The sequence below is a fragment of the Eublepharis macularius genome, chromosome 2 (genome assembly GCF_028583425.1).
Source record: "Eublepharis macularius isolate TG4126 chromosome 2, MPM_Emac_v1.0, whole genome shotgun sequence".
In the NCBI taxonomy this organism is placed as follows: Eukaryota; Metazoa; Chordata; class Lepidosauria; order Squamata; family Eublepharidae; genus Eublepharis; species Eublepharis macularius.
Genome location: NC_072791.1, coordinates 172721477 through 172740928, shown reverse-complemented (window position 1 = coordinate 172740928; position 19452 = coordinate 172721477). Strand labels below are relative to the sequence as shown.

The following is a 19452-nucleotide window of genomic DNA, read 5'->3' as shown; positions in this document are numbered from 1 at the left end:
AAGCTATTATTTATTATTGGTACCTTTCCTGGTGTCTGCTCAGGTAAGGTTTCTGGGAGTGGTGCAGTAGGGATCTTGACCAAACTCGGATGATGGCTGGAGGAGAGCCTGCTGGCCCCCACAAACAGCCAACCACGAACATGTTCGTGAACAAGGCCATGTTCGTGGTTGTTCATGAGTTCCTGTTCATGGATGGCAACGAACAACGAACATCATATTTCGATTTTTTTCTGTTCGTGCCCATCTCTAGTACTGATGTAGTAGGTGGTATGGAAACTTTATTTCCAAAGCAGACAGAACAAATTTTAAATTTAGCTACTGCAAATGCTCTGAAAACAGAAAACAATGTATTGTCAAACTCTGCTTCTAATTGAATAGCTATTGATAATCCTGGAATGAGTGCTAGTCTATGACACATGAAGAACTGTGAAATGGTATAAGGTTAAAAAAGAAGTACTAGTGGCAATCTCAGAATAGGCTGTGGAAAGTATTGGTGGAAAGGAATCTGGACTTTTTAAAATTGTATAAAGGGCTTGCTTCGTTTGCTGCTTTGCCCTTGTTGTTTGTGTGACTTCTGGGCCCATGACCTTATTCCACCCTCCTTAGTGTTATTGCCAGATCCTCCCTCAGAGCTAACTCTTGCCTTTCTAAATGCTCTTGAGAGTAGGTGGCAATACAATCATTGTACCTCCCCTCTTCAAATTTCCCTCTGGCCTTCTGCTTGCTCCAGTTGTCACAAAAAGGAGGCAAAAGGCCATATACAAGATAACATCAAATATATATGGCCAGTGCCTCTTCTGTGCCTTTGTGCTTTAAAGAGACATTTTTGTGGAGACAGACCATTGCATTTTGGGGCTGCTACACTAACAATGCCTCAGTTCCAATTATCAACTACTCCTATCCCTTTCCTCTTTAAAAAGAATTAGCTGGCTTATCCCCACCACTTCTAGAGACCAGCACTCAGATGTGAGTGCTGGTCCCTACTTTGAACACTACTATAACAGTGTGGTCCATTTTGCATTGGTATTGGACCCCCCATCTCATTTTTCATATGTGCTCGACTCTTCCAGAATCTCCGCAGCTTTAATACATGGCATTTCTATTTGTTCTTTTCCTCCTGTAAAATGGCTTTACTAGTTGCTGTATATGTTGGAAGAGGAGGATTTAACACTGTCTCTGTCCTTGGGTTTTAGAAGGGAACAAACCAGAAAGTTAGAAAGATAGGCCAGGGCACCTGTTTACTCCTTACTGCCATGAACTATCCTTTGATGTGTAGAGTGCTAATCTCAGAACTTCTTCTTCGTGACATCCTTCTCTTCCTCTCTTTGTCACACAATTATCTTTTTCTCTCCATCTTGCACCATGGATGCAGAACTTGTCCTGAAATCCATGCCCATCCTTAGACTACATAGGTAAACAGGAATCTATCTTTCATCTTTCCTATCAGAGTATGGAGTTCCTATAATAAAGAACTCTTATTTCTTTTTTAAACCTAAGCTAAGTGTAAGTTTGTTATTAAAGGTCCATTTTTTTACATAGTATATTCAGTGTATATGGTATACAACAAGATTATGGTAAACAGGCGAACAGGAGCCACAATACATAGGGCTGTACCTGGCTAAAAAGAAGTTGCTGCTGTATGCATTATTCCCCTCCCCCCCCAGTGTAGCTTTTGTGCCAAATCTCCAAATGGCATTGATACTCAGGAGACGTTCAGATGCAAACTGGCAACTCCCTAGAGACAGTTAATGAGAAGACACCCCTCCCACCCAACCTCAGAATATACGTGGATGATTATGTACAACTCTGGCTGTCAGAATATATGAGGCTTATATGCCTGTCTAGTTTGTGGCCTGGGAGGTGATTTAGTAGATTTAGACAGATCTTACTTCTTTTCATCATACCATTTTGAAGCTATATGCAAAGGCTTCTCAGATATTTAGAGGGAAAGTGTGTACAAATGCTTTCAAGCCATTTAGATAGAGCATCTCTTGAGGGTAAGATCTGCAGCCTTGTTAAAGAGGTTTCTCTTCCCTTCTTTATGCACATCTCCCAGCAGACAAGCCTGCTCCTTGAACTGAGCATTAAGAAAAGGTATTTCCCTTCATGCATTAAAAAGCCAGCTTGCTTTTCATAGCAAAAGAGTAGTTTCTGCACAGTTTGCCCAGCCTGCTGATTGCTTCTGATACCGGCCACTTGGAAAGCTGCTATTTCCACATCTGCCGCTTGTGTCTCTCCCCCAGGCCCCCATCTCACTCCTCCCAGATCTGGGTCAAATATGGCACTCTTGGTGTTCATGTGCTAGCAAAATCTAGTTCAGTTCCCAGATGAGAGGGTCACCAGCACAGGAAGTCATTACCCTCTACCAGGTACTAGAGACTTTAGAGACTTCAGATTATGTGGAATACAACCTGATCTTCCACTGGTGCAGCAGGATACCAATTGTGAGATATTATCTTAAGGGAAATAAGACATAAATTAGGAAGGGGGTGAAAGGCTGTGATGTATTAAATAAATAGTCTTCCTGAGGAAAGGCACTGCTTCCTGGGAAAGCTGGCTACTGTCACAAATGCCTTTTTGTTTTTAATTCATTTCAAGTATTTATATGCTGCCTCCCCAGAAGACTGCTTGAGGAGGCCCCAGAATAAAAATAATTAAACTTACAAAACCCAAACCAAATAAAACTAACTGAATCAGCAAGAGAACCATTCAGTCTACAGGAAAACAACATAAAAGTAACCAGAACCATAATCAGACAAGGCAGGCTGTAAGCCATAATATCTATTTTTAAATGAACTACAAATATGAACTAAATAAAAGATGAAAAAAACATCAGTTCAGTGCCAGGCAAACAAAAATGTTTTGCTGTGGGGCTAAACATCAAGAGAGTAAGCACCAGGCATTCTTTTGGGGGAGCAGCACAGTGTATGGCTCTTTTGGCACTTGAAAAGCCACGGGAGATGGGAACAAGAGTATCTTGTTCTGCTGCGCTGCAAGCCCAATCAGGATCGAGGCCTAGCAGCATTTTTAAAGGACCCGTTTTAGGTTTTCAAATGGTGATGGTGGCCTCATGGAGAACACCTCCATGTCTAGTTTAGCTCTGTTTTTGGTTTTTAGAGCTCTAAACAGTTTAGAACCCTTGCAGACTAACTACTCATTAACCTATCCATATGCTCAGTCCATGGAAGCGCTGTTCTGTGCCCTATTGCTGTTGGAAAAAAGGTGAGTGGGCATGGAGAAGACTGCCTTTTTGGCTGCCATGCTCTGGTTCTAGAACACCTTGGCTTTGGAGGTCCTCATAGCACTTTTCCTGCACATCTTTGGGCAAGATGACTATTTAAATACACCATTCAGCACACTATTGATATGAGTTAGTACTGTGGCTGATTTTGATGCTGTGCTTATTTTTCTTTACTTTAATGGACCATTACTTTATTGTTTTGCTTACATTCTGATACTTCTAAGGCTGCCTGAGGAATGAGGAGTCATCCTTGTTTTGTTTTTTAATTTTTTTTGTTACTGTTTATTATTTTCATTTTTTCTTGTTAGTTGCCTTGAGAATCCCCATAAGTGGATGAAAAGGCAAGACAGAAATGTCTTATCTTTATCTTTATTTTTTTTAAAAAAATTTATTTAATAGTAATAGTTGCAATAACTTTTAACAACAAATATACAGTAGAGATGATTTAATAGAACTGTATAACAGTAACAAATAATAAATAGTAATAAAAAATGATGACACAATGATGAAGAATTGCACACAAAAAGAAGTACTTAACTTTAGCTGTTCCATACTGTGATAGATATAGGTTTTAAAGTTTTTATACCCATTACCTTAGGTGAACTCTACAAAGCTTAGGTGAACTCTACATAATAAGCCATCTGACCTTATTATGGCAATTTTGATTTTAAAATGTAAGGCTCATTCACTCAGGGCCTTCTCAATTTCATATTATTCAAAGATACCACTGCCATTCTTGACTGCACAGCTAGATATTCATTCATCAATAACCATTTTGTCCAGGTCTACAGGTAGGATCCTTTCATAGCTCATGTTAATTAATTGTTCTTTTTCTCTCATGCAATTTACTTACAATAAATATATATTCTCTCCAAATGTACCTTCACCCTTCCCAAATATGTCTTTAAAAAACCTCTACAGCTAAAATTACAATTAAGCAGAGTTGTTCTCTTGTCAGACTTTCGTTAAGTGCAACAACCTTATGTAAATTACTTTCTGCTGAGTGTATATTGTTTTCTTATAAAAATGATGAACAGATCGATAATTTCACAAGCACTTGATATCAATGCAGTTTTTCCTTGAAGCATGCAAGAGAGGCCCTTTCATTATTTATCTTGAGAATGTGTTGGGGTTCCTTTGAGAAGGTCATTGTCTGCTTCAGCAAAATAATCATGGGATTTCTGTTCAAGCAGGAAAGAGAAAAATGATTCATTATTTCAAAAATTATTTTACTGTCAGTCCAGAAAATAGATGAAGGCTTCTAACAATATATAAGAGGGAGAAAGGCTTTACTTATTATTTAAGGTTATGCTTTAAAGGAGGGGAAAGTTCAAACATTACATTTTTAGCTCTGCTGTAATATAACAGGGGTCATGCAGTTACTGTGCTCACCTTTGTAGTTTCCAGGAGGTGATTTTACAACTATTTTCACTGTGGAGCTTTACTTATCCACCGTACATTTTCTTTCATTTGGTTAAATGAGATCTGGAAACTCTACAATTGAAAAACTATTGCTTAGAGTTGCCACAAGATTTTGCCTAAAGTTAGATTTTGAGGGATTTGGAGGTTCCTGCTTGAGCAAACATCTGAAGAACTTTAAGGCAAGCAAAATAAAATTTCAGGGGGCGGTGGGCTCTGCACATCCCGCAAGAGTCTGTCGCTCTGGTTGTGTCCTGAGAAGCTCCCGTATGCATTTAAGTTCTCTGTTTTCTCCCTCACTTTTCCTTCATGGCTCCTTCCACATTGGCTGTAAGTAGAATTAAAAACATGATTTTAGACAGTCCATAAGAACCAGCAGTTCCTGTCTTTGCAGGGCAGGTCCCATTTTTTACTAGAAGTGAGTAACTCTGAGCAAAAGTTCCATTTCCTCTTGAAATTGTTGCTTTGTAAAATTTTGTCCTCATTTAAAAAGCTGCTTTCGCCTTAGTTTCTTCCTACTCACATGTAGTTGTCATTACCATTCTCTAATCATCCGTAAATATCACTTCTTGTTCCCTGGACCGGAGGTGGGGTTGTAATTAGTGCCCCCCCCCCACTTTTGCCGTCAAAGCAATTGTTTATTTTCTTTTTCATTATTATAATTCACACAATTACAATTTTTAAAAGAAGAATTGCCAAGACTTCATAGGAAAAAAGCTGTACTTAAAGCCTCCCTTTCCGTGTTAACCAGTCCTTATCAGTTCTCGTTTAAGGATTGTCATGGCAACTACACATTAGTAGGAAGTAACTAATTAAGCAGAAATACAGAAGCAAATGTAAAACGAAAGAACATAATATTAAAGGGATAGTATCCTTAAGAAACCTCATTGGTTCTTTGCCCTCAGACTAGGCAGACTGGCACTGCAATTGTATTTTTTAAAAACCACAACTAATTAGGTCTAAAAAAAGAAGAAAGCAAAATGGAAAACACCAGAATGCAATAAGTGGGCAACATATACTATCGGGATTCTCTGTAAAACTTGGTGACCCAATATTACTTCCAGACTAAAAGGCTGATGTAGATTCAAACCACGTCCCAAAATTTGTGATGTCTCTTATTTGCATGCATTTCTCTCAGTAGAAATCACAGGCTTGCATTTCAAATATTTTTTCTCTCTAAAAATAACTTTTAATTTGTGCAATTACATACATGCAATTATAACCTTCCTGTGTATTAGATGCAGTACTAGAAAAAGTGGTGGTAGAAAGGACTCTGGAATAATTCCTATGGATCCATTCCACTTGAGGCAGAGCTTTGCCCTGCCTGAAGCATTCTTCCTCTAGGGTGGGAAGTCCTGATTTGATAGCAGCGGATGTGGTGTATTCCACAAGGATGACACTTCGTGCAGCAGAGGAAAGCTTGGATGCTAGTACAGCATCTTAAGAATAAAGTAAGATTGGAGTAGCCAATTCTTAAAAGAGCAGACAAAATTATCAAGATACCTGCTAATTATGAAGAAGGTGGAAGCATAGCAATCTGTAGGAAGAACAGCAGTACACAACTTCCAGACAGAACAATTGTTGAAAAAAATTTCAGTTCTTTAGTAAAGTAAAACCTTTTACACAATAGAAGAAAAATAACCTGAAAATATAATGCTAAAGAGTAACAACGGGTCATAAGGTGCAGTACAAATGGCACATGTGAGGTTGTTTTTTTTTGGTAGCACATTTCTTTAAAAAACTGCTAGGTTGGTTGCATCTTTAGCTTTCAGCAGTTAGAAAACTGCTTGTCCCAGCTCAAAGCCCAAATGAACCTTTTTTAACTGATCCCTTTGCCACACACAAACTGTCTGAGATCACCCATAGAGAATGCACTCTATAGATGAGCACCAGTTACATTATCAGAACTGTGTCTGATTTATGTTACTGTTTGATTGCACTCCAGTGTCCTCACTCTTTTAACAATATGAAATTTGCATTTATTTATGAAAATATATAGAAGGATATTCAGCTCTGCACAAAGTAACTCATAATGAAAGGCATTTAAGTACAATAATTTACATAGTATCCCATTAGTTACTTTGTGTCATAAATGTTAAGTAGCTTTAGTAATGACTAGAAAATGTCTAGCACTGATGAAATATTAAATTTAAGATGATAAACGATATAGATTATGAGATCAATATGACCTTGGATAAGCAAAGGCTGGGTAAATTGCCACTTGGAACATGTTAAAAAACACTTTCAAATTGTTCCATTTCTTAGTGAGATTTTAATTTTTTTATAATCAAAAGCAAAGAATACTTGGTACTTCTGATTAGGGATTAGGTATGAAATGAAAGACATTGACGTATACAATTAAGTATCAATTTTGTTGATCTGTATTTAACTCCCATAGCAATTTGGTTAGGTTTTTTTTTTTCTTTTTGCAAAGTATCATTTTGCAGATGTATTTTGCTAAGAACAGGGCTCATTTCATTTTTCTGGTTTAATTTAAAAACCAATTGCTGTGGGCATGTGAGACAAAAGAAGACTTAATTTCTTGATAGCAACTGTATTTTTTTCATCTTAAAGTGCTGTTTAACTAAAGTGAACAGTAAGATATATTTCAGTCCTATAACTGAACTATCAGTTCCTGCATATTCTGAATTGAGATGGACCTTCTGTGCACAGTGGTGATGAAAGTGTATAAAACAAGTAAAAACATCTTCAAAAGCAGAAAATTGAGATGTTGGATTGTTTATATAAGCAGAAAGGACTCCTACAATAGTTTGTTGCTGTTAAACACCCATGCAGCATGCACCATCTAAGAACATATAGACCATCTTTCCAATCCTATTGCTTTGGGAAAACAAACCCACAGTGCTATCCTAAGTAGCATTACATCCAAGCCATTGACTTCAGGGTGCTTATGAGGGTATGCCGTAACTCTGCCTATGACGATCTACAGGTGCTGCTGTATCCATGTAGGAGAATCACCAACGGACTCAGTGGAGCCCTCTTCCCCACCTCCAGTCCCGTTCCCTTCTTGGATAGCTCTTCAGGGTTTATGCATGGATTGAAGCATATCAGCTATAGGAGATTAAGTCAGTCTTATAGGGATTAACCTCTCTCCAGGGATCCAGAGATTGAATCCACACGATCAGGAAGGGATCTTGCTGTTTTCCTGCCTTTTAAATATTTTTAAATATTGTAACCCAACCAGTATCAGTCTGGAATCTGGGAGATCCAGGTTCAAATCCTGACTCTTCCATGGAAGTTCCACTGGCTGATCTGGGGCCAATCACATATACAGCCTAACTAACCTCACAGGGTTGTAGTGAGGATAAAATAAAGGAGTGGAGAATGGTTTGGGGGTCCCCATTGGAGAGAGAGGTGGAGTACAAATGAAGGAGATAAATAAATAAACCAACTTTGAGCAATGGGACTGTTTACAAAAACAAAATAATATTAATGTAAGAACCACCACAGCAGGATCCCATTCAGTAGACCACAGAACATTGTACTTTAAAAATAAAACATTGCACACATTGACAACAGCATATTTGTTACGTAATACATAAAAGTCTGTGTTATAACACTGCTTTGGTTTCTGTTAAACTCTGAAGGATACAGTCAAACTAAGGGTATCTCTGTGCTGTGACACAGAATTCACCCCATACTTTTAACATTATAACAGTAGTGGATGTTTCCACCCCACACCACCCCCTTTCCTTTCCCTTGCAATGATGATGTGAATACTCTGCAAATAAACTAAGCAACTGGAGTTAAGGTGCGTCCAACAAGCTCTGATAGTAATGATTTTCAGTCACTTGGGTAGGCCAGATTTAATCTGAACCAATGACCTAGAGGTTAAAGGCTCCATATACCATTACCAAATCCCTGAGCCATCCAATTCCCCAGGATACAATATATATCTGATATCCTGCAGAATGGCCCTTATCAGCAAGAAAAGATACTGATTCACACTAAAAGTGCATTAGTAAAATGATTTAAACATGAGCACAAGTTCTGAGCCAAACTCTGCTTCCTTTGAGCTAATATCACTGGTTAATATGGATGCATTATGATGACAATGGGAAGCATTTATATATCTCGTTTGTAATTGTAAGCTTCTGATGTTAGTTGTTTTATTTTCATACTGGGCCCCCACAGTTCTTACCATCTATGAAAATATTTCTGTATTTGGTATTCAGGATAGTCCCATACATGTATCCAGCTGCTCTTTTAGGACCAATAGAAATCTTCCAACTAATACCAAAGTTGTAAGAGGTAATAATAGCTTTTACAAAATGGGCAAATTTATTGTAGGCACTCCTAATCTTTGTCTTAGTAAATAAAATACTGCCGTTTTCATGAAAAGGGGCTTTTTGAAGGATTCAGAATATGTAGAAAAGAAAATTTGACAGAAACAGCGGGGAAGCAGAAGAAAAAAGTGAATAAAGAACAAAGCAACAATTTAAATGAACCACACTTCTTATACAAGTATGTGCTTCTGGGGTCTATAAAAAGCAATACTTGTTTTACTTTATTAATGTAAGATATAGGCAGTTTACTATCATTAGTCTTTATTCAGAATATATCTGGAAGGAGGTCGAAGTATAGTTGAGTTTATTTTTATACTTATTAATATCCTTTTAATAACCTTATGTTTTGCCCATGTATGTTAAGAATTGTATTGCATAACATCTTAGCCTCTTGGCAGTGAGATGACGGCCGGCACGCCCATTGAGGCCAGGTAGGCGGTGGCCTCAGGGTGTGAGGGCACTGGAGGGGTGCCGGAGGGGGTGTCGGGGGTGGAGGAGCGTGCTGCGGAGCTGGCGTGGCTGGGCCGCAGCTGCTGCAGCCAGCCCCGTGCTGCCGCCACCGCTGCCACCGCCACACTCCCCCAGCTGGGCGCAGGTGCCAGAAACCCTGGCGCCAGCAGTGGGTGAGATGCAGGTGTTAATCTATTTCACAAATAAAGTTATCTTGAAGATTAAGATAAAGGGAGGTCCTCATCTATTATCTGGCTAGTGAATACATCAGCAGCAATATTTCATAGTCCAGTTTCTAACCCTTCCAGTGTATATGATAATTAGAAAATATTTCCAAGGTCACAGAATTCCAGAACTGAAAAATTACGCATTATCAAAAATAGTACATGGACAACAATTCAAAGAGGGACACCCAAATATTGTACGTTTTCCATTCCAGCACTAACATTTATATTTGTGTTGCTGCAATAAGAAAACTCAGATTCTCTGAGAGGTGTCCAATTAAGAACCGATTCAGACATGGTTTGTAATCAATTATACACTCAACAGGGAGTAACAGCCAATCATGGGTTTCTCAAAATGATACTTGTATGATACATGTGATCATATTAAAATTTTACCTTTTTAAGTGTGCACATACCATTTTAAGTGTGTGACTTAAATGCCTTTCAGTTTATTGTATTCTAAAACACAAATGTAAAAGGAAGAATTCCCAGTTTCCCTGGTCCACATTTCCTCTTCCCCAACTCTGTAAAATATTTATGGAAAGCATTTCTGTGCTACCTTGCCACCCTTTCATTCTGATACAGATTGCCAGAACAGGCTCCAATAAATTTAAAATTTAAAATAATATAAATATAGTATACTGTTAAAAAAATATTTTAAAAATCACTAATGCCAGTTTTTCATAAACCTCCTTTACGTTAGATGGAGAAAGACCTCCAAACATAACCTCAGGGCTGAGGTCAGACTACATAGCAGAAGGCAGCACTTGAGTTACTTCACACTACGCTAGGGCTTTAAATGTGACAAAAAGCTATTTAAGTTAGGCCCAGAAACAACAGCAGTCAGTGTAGATGAAAGGAAACAGGAGTCACACACCACAACCAACAATTTGGTAGCTGCATTTTGAACCAGCTGCAGTTTTTAAATGCCCTTTACAGGCAGCCCCACTCAAAGCATGTTAGAATTGTCACCAAGACACAAGTAACCACAGTCTTATCTTTCATGTCTATAAAGGGCCACAGCTGGGAAACTTACTGAAGGTGGTTAAAGGAATTTCTGGCTTCATTGCCCCCTGTCAACCCAGTAGCAGTGATAAATCCTAGAGTATCCCCATGCTTGCATTTTCAAATGTGATGCAACCCTGTCCAATGAATGAATGTAGAACATCTGCCATGGGTCATTCATGTTGCTGCTTACTACCACCCACTGCCATCTTTTCCGGATTGTTTTAGCTTTTTTATGTCCATCCATTCCACCACTGTTCCCAGATACTGGTTTGGAGTTTTCACTTACAATTAGATAGAAATGTGATGTAGAGTCATATAAATCACTTCTGTGCCTTTCAGCAACTTCCTTTAATATTAATTTAATTAATATTAGTACTTTTATCTCAGGAAGAGTATTGCCTTTAACAACATTAAAGAGCTGTTGATGGCAGTATGACTTAATCCAAAACTCATTAGAGGCGGCAAGTAAACTCCCATTGACTTTGGATTAAACATTTAAATCCCCTGTTAATTGTTTTCACTACTGGACATTTTGGCTTAATTTGGTTCATTGATTTAACATCATAAAATCTGACCTGTACATTCCCCCTCATTTATAATTTCCATATTTATATTTTATTATCTAATATTAAATTGCTAATTGAAATGTTGTACTATTACTGCAGATAGAAACAAGGGATTCCCAAACATTTGAATCAATTGACAGAATTATGTCTTTGCTTTTGAGTCGCTCTGCCTATCAGTTCAGGCTAAAGGTGAAAGCTCCGTGGCCTCATTTTGTAGCCATTTTCCAAAGATCTGTTATCAGGTTTCTGGAATGCCACAAACACAATTTCTTTGAGTCTCCATTTGGAAATATCTTCCATTGATGCATATGTAAAATAATATTTATCTATTTATTGTTATTTATAGTTACCCTTTCTCACTGAGATTCATACAATAGGGTATGCATTGCAGAAATTTGAAAAGAAGCATGGAGTCGAATACAGAAATGTAAAGATGAAACATTGCTGAAAACAAGACATAAGTAATTTGAATGTGACATATTAAAGGACATAAACTACACAGTAGGAGTACCCAGTAGTATAGTCTACAGTCTCTGTCTCTTTACCAGTCCATCTATCTGAACCATTTTCTTATATCACAGCCATAACTGCTTGAGTAAAAAGCCTTTCTGAATAATTCAATTTTGCATAGTTGTGGAAAGGTGAGAGAGTGAGAGCTTTCCTGAACTCTTTGGGCAGGCTATTCCATAAGGTGGGAGATAGTTATTGATTTTGCCCATTCGCACGGTGGTATCTGCAAATGGGTATCCTGTGAAGGTATTTTTAGGTGCAGCGTTTCAGGTGTGTAGTCATATTGGTTTGCAGTAGATGAGCAAGGTTCAAGCCCAGCATCACCTTAAAGACCAACAAGACAAATCATCTGTATGGAAGCCAGTTGACTTCTGGGGAGAGAAGGCATAAATAAGCAGGTACAGGATTGCTGCCTTGCTGACCAGACAAATGTAAGCTTGTTTATTAAATGCTTTTAGCTGCTCCTGGGTTTCTTACTTATTTATTTACCTCACAACCGCCTTCATGTGCTGAGCATTCTATCACACAACAGAGCCTTCCAGTTAAGCAGAAGAGATCTAATGTGGAAGCCTTTGGTGGCAGTGAAAACCTTTCAGGGAGGCAGCAACATATAGGTCACACAAAAAAGGGAAGGTGTTCTCAAGCAAAGGAAGATGTTCTCAAGGTATAAGTAGAGAACACCTAAGCTCTGGGTTAATGGAAATATAAGGAGTATTTATTGGGACCAGGCCCTCCTGGGGTATAAGTTTAAGGTAAAGTAAGGAGGAGATGAACTAAAAATCCATAGGCAAAGGTTTTTAAAACAGGGCAAATTGTTATAGGATAGTATCGAACAAAGCAAATTGTTACATATGGCAACACTTGTTACATATGGCAACTACTGAGAGAATCAGTAGTTGCCATGCAAGAATAAATTGTATTGGTGGGTAGAGGGCTGCAGGCCTCTGTACAGGCCATGCCTAGAATTCAGCACACTAGCTGTTTGAAGTGACAGGTAGCCAGATGTGTATAACTGCATTGCCAGTAACTCAATGTTCATAAGATTCAAAGTTTGAACTATTTTTAAATGCCATGTTTTAGAGAACTACAAGCACATAAGCGTTCCATGTTTTTCTCCTGCTCATGTAACTCTGCACCCTGAAAAGCAGCTCTTGTGGCTCAATGAATATTCCAAATCAACATACAGTGGGTTACAAAGGGGGAAAGAACTCAGCAGACTGAAGTGTATACATGCAGATGTACTGAATGACCAAGTAGATACTTGGTCATTCTGCTCTTCGGATTGAGATTTTGATAGCTAAAAAGAATATTCTGAAACTTTGGCTGAGAAAAAGTCACTCCCCCAAGTTGCCTGACAGATTAAAAAATGTTCTGAGATATTAGTGGGACTTCTTTGTCTGTATGAGCTTGCAAAAGGCTGCAGTTCTCCAATAATTTATTCTGAGAATAGGCCAGTTTCAATGCATAAACACTAGAGGTTACTGTTATAGGAAAAACAATAAAACTTTTTCCATGCGACATAGATGATTTGGCTGTGTTTTTCAATTGAATTTAGAATTTGATTAAAACAATAATTCTTTGATCCTACGCTCATTGGGCATAATCCAGTGTCTTAGAAGATTTTCTTCATAAAGACAAATACTTTCTTCTTCGTTCTTTCCATTCACGCAGTCATTCACTCTCCGTTATTCATCAGATTATTCCCATTGTGGAGAAATGTGTTCTACCCAGGAATTCATTCCGGTATTGCATTTGTTGCGACTTCATTCTGCCCATGTTCAGGAGCCCAGCAGCAAATTCAACCGGCAGGGGAGTGTAGGGAGTAATTGAAAGGAGCTATCAAGTTCCCAGCACTGATCACACCTGCTCTTAGTAATGCATCTGGCCGAAATAGCTATTAATTTTCACAATGCTGTCAAAAGGGGACAGTCACTGCTAACAGCGAAATGGTTAGAAAATCAACTCTTCCTTTTAGGAAGATTCAACTAACCCTCAGGTGGGGACAGACTCCTCCAAAGTAGATTATAAATTCCCTGTACACAAGGAAAGAATCTCTCTTCTTTTGGGCAGCTCTTTGGATTGACTCAAGGCATGATGGACTTTCATCTAGGGACTCCATCTTGTCCATGAGGCAGGGAGCAATGGAGAGGAGTCCCAACCAGCCGATCTAAGGTAATGATGAACTGTAACTTACTGCAAGTGAAGCTACACTCCTAAATCAAACATAATTTAGGAAGTACCTAAGGAAAGAGAAAGAGGACTGATTGTTCTCACCTTTTCTTTCTACCCTGCTCTGCCTGAAAACTTTAAACAGAACATATGTATTCTTGTATTCATTTACTAAACTTCCTTATATTTTGAACTTCCTAAGTCTGATCTTTGTCACACCTGTTTGTTCTTGCTGTCAAAAGTATGGTAACAGAGAGGGGCACCAGAGAAGCTTGTCCTTGGAGCACGATAGCTCAAAATTGCAAAAGTTGTAATAGAGCTCACTCATACTTGCTTGTGAAAGTGGAGCAGGAGGAGCAGCAACTAGGCAGAACCTATAAACAGCAATGAAAAAACACAAAGTGTTAGATTATGACTGGTGGCAGTCAGTGACTACACAGTTTGTAATTGGCACCCTTGGGGGGTTGAGGGGAAGGGGCATGTCAACAGGAAGAGACTTGAAGTGGCCATGGGATTCTTCCAATCTCCCAGAGATCCAATCAGAAGGAACAGGGAAGAGCTTGCATTTGTGTGTAGCTTTGCTAGATCATGGTTGTTAGTTGGAAGCCAACTGATTTCAATAGAGTTTATTTCGAGTAAAGGATGGTTGCAATCAACTGGTTTGTCCTGCTTAACAGTGGAATTTCATGACAGAACAGAAAAGTACTAAAGTCTAAATAGGGAAACACAAAATAGAAGTAGTACAAGAAGATATATAGTCATTTCTGCTTTTAGACAATATCATGATCAAGACAATGTTTGAATTTAGTGGGGTAAATGCACTTTAAATTAAAAAAAAATCAGACCTAGGTGTTTTGCAGATTGAGCAGTGAACAGGAGAACATCATTCCCCCCCCCCCAAAAAAAGTATTGCATTATGTTTAACAAGTGCAGTTTTGTGTCTCATTCCAAAGTGGCACACATAATAATACAAGCCATGAAATGTATGTTGAATCTGGATTTACTAATGGATCCAAAGAGAAGCATAAAGCTTCCAGAGCTGAATATCCTAATCTTCAAAGCATTCCTTTGTTGCAGTTCCTTTTCTTCTTTGATATGCTATGTATTACATTTTCAGTGCTATACTTTGGATGATCCTAAATCAGCCATTTCACTTGCCATCTAAACACAAAGTAACAGTGTTTGTTCTTGGACTGCCAATAGTTTATTGATCCATTCATTTCTGCTTGGCACTAATACTGAAAATGAGGAATGAGTGTGCTTTTACTATGTGAATAGCACACCTCATTTAACAATGGATGTTCCAAAAACCTTGTGATATCTCTGAAGCCCTTAATATAGTCAATGTTATATTTCTTTGATGATATTACCTGGAACATGAGATGGAATCATAAGATAAAAAGCATAGAAAAGCTGTCTGAGAAAACCTGGTCATTTTTTATTGAGCTCCTCCCAAAAAACAACGGATAAAAAGTCTTCTGCAAACGAAGGTTACATTGGTTTTGTACAATCCAACTGTGCATTTTTAATATAGTATGCCAATACATTGGTCCAGCGCTTCATTTTGTGTAATTTCCACAGATTATAACACTTCTGAAAGTAGACCTAGCCAATATCTGATTGATTCTGTTCTCTGGGGATTGGATCAGCTCCCTGTAATTTCCTCTCTTGTTGCTTTCATTTCTATTAGAGAGACGGTAGTTCATGAAAATCAATAGGCTTACACATGCAAGATGTGAGGGGTGGTGATTTTTTTAAAAAACAAATGTCATTGTTGGCATTGAACAGAATAGATGTTTGCATTAAATCCATGAAGTATGTTTTGGGGTCCTTCTGTATGCCAGGTCCTACTAAGATTCTAAATACATGGCCTGTAAAAATTGATACTTTATTAATTCATCAACTGGATAGCAAAATTATTTTCATAGATACGTTGATATATGCTACTCTTCTTCTGTATAAACAGTGCAGTCCAAAATGGTGTTACCCTTTTCTAAGTTCATTGAAGTCAGTTAACTCTGTTTAGGACTGCTCTGCTAGTATATTAGACCTTGTAAGCATCTCCAGCTTGCATGATTCTCGGCTGCTCCAGCAAACAAAGAAATAAGGGGAGGGAAGGCACTAGCTAGCAAATGACCCGTCCAAAATGGAATGGGTACAATTCAGACAAAGTTAGGAATTGAAACATATGAGGTTTGCTGGTGTTCTTATGTCCCACTGATTCCATTAGTGCTGAAGCACAGCTCACTTGATTTTTATTTCATTACGTACGTCTTCTGTAATTATGCCCACCTTGAGCCTTCAGGATAGGGTGCAGACCAAGTAAAGTAAATAATAGTTAGCCTCCTTAACCAATATCACTTGTCCTTAAATAATATTTCCTGAATAATAAAAATTACTCCCGAGAGCCTGAAGATACTTTGCACGTACAAATTTCAAAATCTGCTGCTTAAAATGTAAATGGCACTTAATTGTTTTGCAAATTGAGTCCTCTTCGTCTGAGCAGAATCATTAAAGCTAGGATTTATCCCAAAACGGACTTTATTACTGCATTTAGTTATAATGGAGGATTAAACTCCGAAGCATTTAACAATATACCCCTTTACTACTGTGAAGCTTGGACAGGCAGAAATTGACTATTTACAGTTTGGATAAGTATTTTTGTTTCTGTAAGTAGTCTCTCTCTAATTCTCCCCCTCCCTCTTAAATTGTTGCAGAAATTGAAGCAACCTGAGGAAACAAAGGAAGATTCAGAGAAGAGGCTATCTAAAATTTCCCTGGAGTCTCTCAATAAATTGAACCGCAGTAGCAGCATTTTATTGGAAAAAGAGAAGAACAGTCTGAACAAGATTGAAGGACAAAAAGAAGAAAATGGAATGAATGAAGAAGTTTCTCTAAATAGTTCCAGCCGGCATGGTACAGACCACTTAGAATCTTTGAGTGATTCTTTATATGATAGCTTCTCATCCTGTGCAAGCCAAGGCTCGAATGATGTATAAAGACAGTCTACCTTGAGCTTTGAGTTGAGCACTTAAGGAATGGAAGGACTAACTAGATAAGGAAGAGTTGCTGAAAATATTTGCTAAGACTGACGTACGATATATCTGGATATATTCATATAGAGCAATAACAAAGAGAGAGTCCCGAGTTTTAATTGAAAGACTGAACATTCAACATGGACAACACAGTTGCTACCTTTTTATTTTTAAAAAATGTCTTAACTTTGCACTTTTATGAATACTTGTACAGAAGTTGTAAAAAGTTCACAGTGGCAGAGAAAATTATATTTGTAGAAAACATGACAGCAATAAATACTACATTGGTGCCATGCTATTGAAATGACAGATTTCTAATTTTAAATATTGGTGTTAATATTAACAAAGTTAGTGATCTTTTTTGTACAAAAAAATTTATAAACATTCTAGTCTTACAACTGTATGCAGAAACACTAGTAACACATACTTGAGCTTGCCAAATTATCTATAATGAATCTCCTGGAACCATGTATTACAACATGCAATTTTTCACACACACAGAGTGTATCTGTGCACGTGTATGTGAATTTTGAAATCAAGTTTCCTTATATTTCTGTTCATGTAACTTGGACAAACCTTCCAAGCGAAGCCCTTTCCAAGCTTCCCATTTATCTACCATGAATATGTGTTGTATTGATTTTCCTTTGATCTTATTCCATTTGAATTCTGTTAATCTGGGAACCATAAAATATAAGCAATTTAGATTTGTAATTCACTCTTTAAAAAATTAAGAAAAAGTTGGTGCTAGCAAACAAATGTGTGGGCTTTTTTCTACAAAGATTGTTTATATGTAAGGGAAGAGTCTATTTCAAAGACGGAGTGTATTTTTTCTAGATGTGGAGTATTTATAACAACTTTTGTACAGCAATCTGTAAGCTAGATATATTTGGGATACTCTCTGTAGCATATGCCTTTTCCTCTTCGTTTGGTCCATATGATATTGTATTATCACTGTTACTTTGTTAAAACATTTGTGCAATGTTACATTTCATGTTGTTTTAAGTAATGTTGAAGTGGAATTTCATTGTCGACTTCTATGAAATTTCTTTTGCATTTTGTTTCTGAATAAAAGTCATATCACATCCTGCTATCAAAACAATGAGCTATATGCGCATCAATAAATATTTTGTAAAGGGAGTTCATTTGGTAGCTGCTACCTAGTGGTATTGTTAAGGGTGTGTGTGTGTGTGTGTGTGTGTGAGAGAGAGAGAGAGAGAGAGAGAGAGAGAGAAGTGCTGTCAAGTCACAGCAACTTATGACAACTCCTACTGGGGTTTTCAAGGAAAGAAACTAACATAAGTGGTTTGCCATTGCCTGCCCCTACAAAGCAACCCTGATCTTCCCTGGTGCTCTCCCATTCAAGTACTAACCAGGACTGTCTCTGCATAGCTTCCGAGATCTGACAAGATAAGGCCAGCTGAGCCATCCAGGTGAGGGCATTAAGGTCTTAGTATGGGTTTTGTATAAAATCCAAAGAAACAGAACGAACTAAATCTAGCAGTATTTCCGTAGAAAGGGAAGCAGAAACATGGTAATGTATACATGTGTGATGATAATACTCAAGCTGTTCCCCTTCTCCGATCAAGTAGCCTTGTATGCACCATGAATTATATGTGGACAGATAGGATACAAATCTGTCAAATGAATGTGCTACATGGCAACTAAAAAGTAATTTCAGCTTAATTCAACCCGCTCTTGCTCTCTCTGTGAGACAAGATGGTGAGTGATGAAAAGCCAAGAGTGTGTCGGCTCCTGAGAGAGGAGGCTGTAGAAAGTCATCAAGGGGGTGGGGATGAGCCGTAATGTAACAGCTTGCCAGGCAGGGAGCAGACTCTGGGCGAAGCGAAGGACTTCCGTAATAAATTGGAGTCCACAGGAAAAGGTCGGAGCCCCGAGTCGCCTCGTGCCCTGGATCATCTTTATTCTGTCCGTATTGCCTTCTCGTTATCTCTAGGCACCCCTTTCTCCTGGAGGGTATGGCTTTTTTGCCAGGTTCCCAGGAAGACCAGCCCCTAGGACCCCTCCTCTGCTCCGCAGCGTGAACGTGTAGAGCTTGAGGCGCCCCCTCCTCCTTTGCTTCAGGGTCACATTTTCCGCCCCTGGTGGGCGGTTCGTTTCTCCGGGCTCTCCGGCTGGAGAAGACCGCGCTGGCTATAGCAGAGGCGCCTTCGAGGGACTCCAGACATTAAGGCGAAAGGAGTCGGTGTAAGAAAAGGGGGCGCTGGTGGCCTGCCGGCGGGCCGAGAGCGCGAGAGAAGCGGGCGGCAGGCGTGCGCGCGCTAAGGAGGAGCCGGGGAGAGCGGGGGGGGGGTGAAGGTGTGCCATTTCAAGCGGGAGCTTAGCGATTAAAGCGGCCCTCCAAGCACGATGCAAGCGCCGCAGTAAAAAGCGGCGGTGCGCTCAGAACCTCTCCCGGTCGGGGCGCTATTGGCTTCGCTTGCCTACTTTCTGTGTGTTTCCCGCCAAGACGGTGCGGAGCGGGGAGGGAGAGCGTGCGCGGTCTGTTCTGGTAAGGCCACGGGC

At 38.9% G+C, this 19452-nt stretch overlaps 1 protein-coding gene across 1 annotated transcript in view; it reads left to right on the top strand.

Annotated features, from left to right (window-relative positions):
• NCKAP5 (NCK associated protein 5) overlaps positions 1-18019 on the top strand; it is a 526585-nt gene extending 508566 nt beyond the window's left edge. Inside the window, exon 19 of the mRNA XM_054970102.1 lies at positions 16612-18019. Coding sequence (XP_054826077.1) covers positions 16612-16893 — 282 coding nt within the window. The 3' untranslated portion in view covers positions 16894-18019. The remainder of the gene's footprint in view (positions 1-16611) is intronic.
• The last annotated feature ends 1433 nt before the right edge of the window (positions 18020-19452 follow it).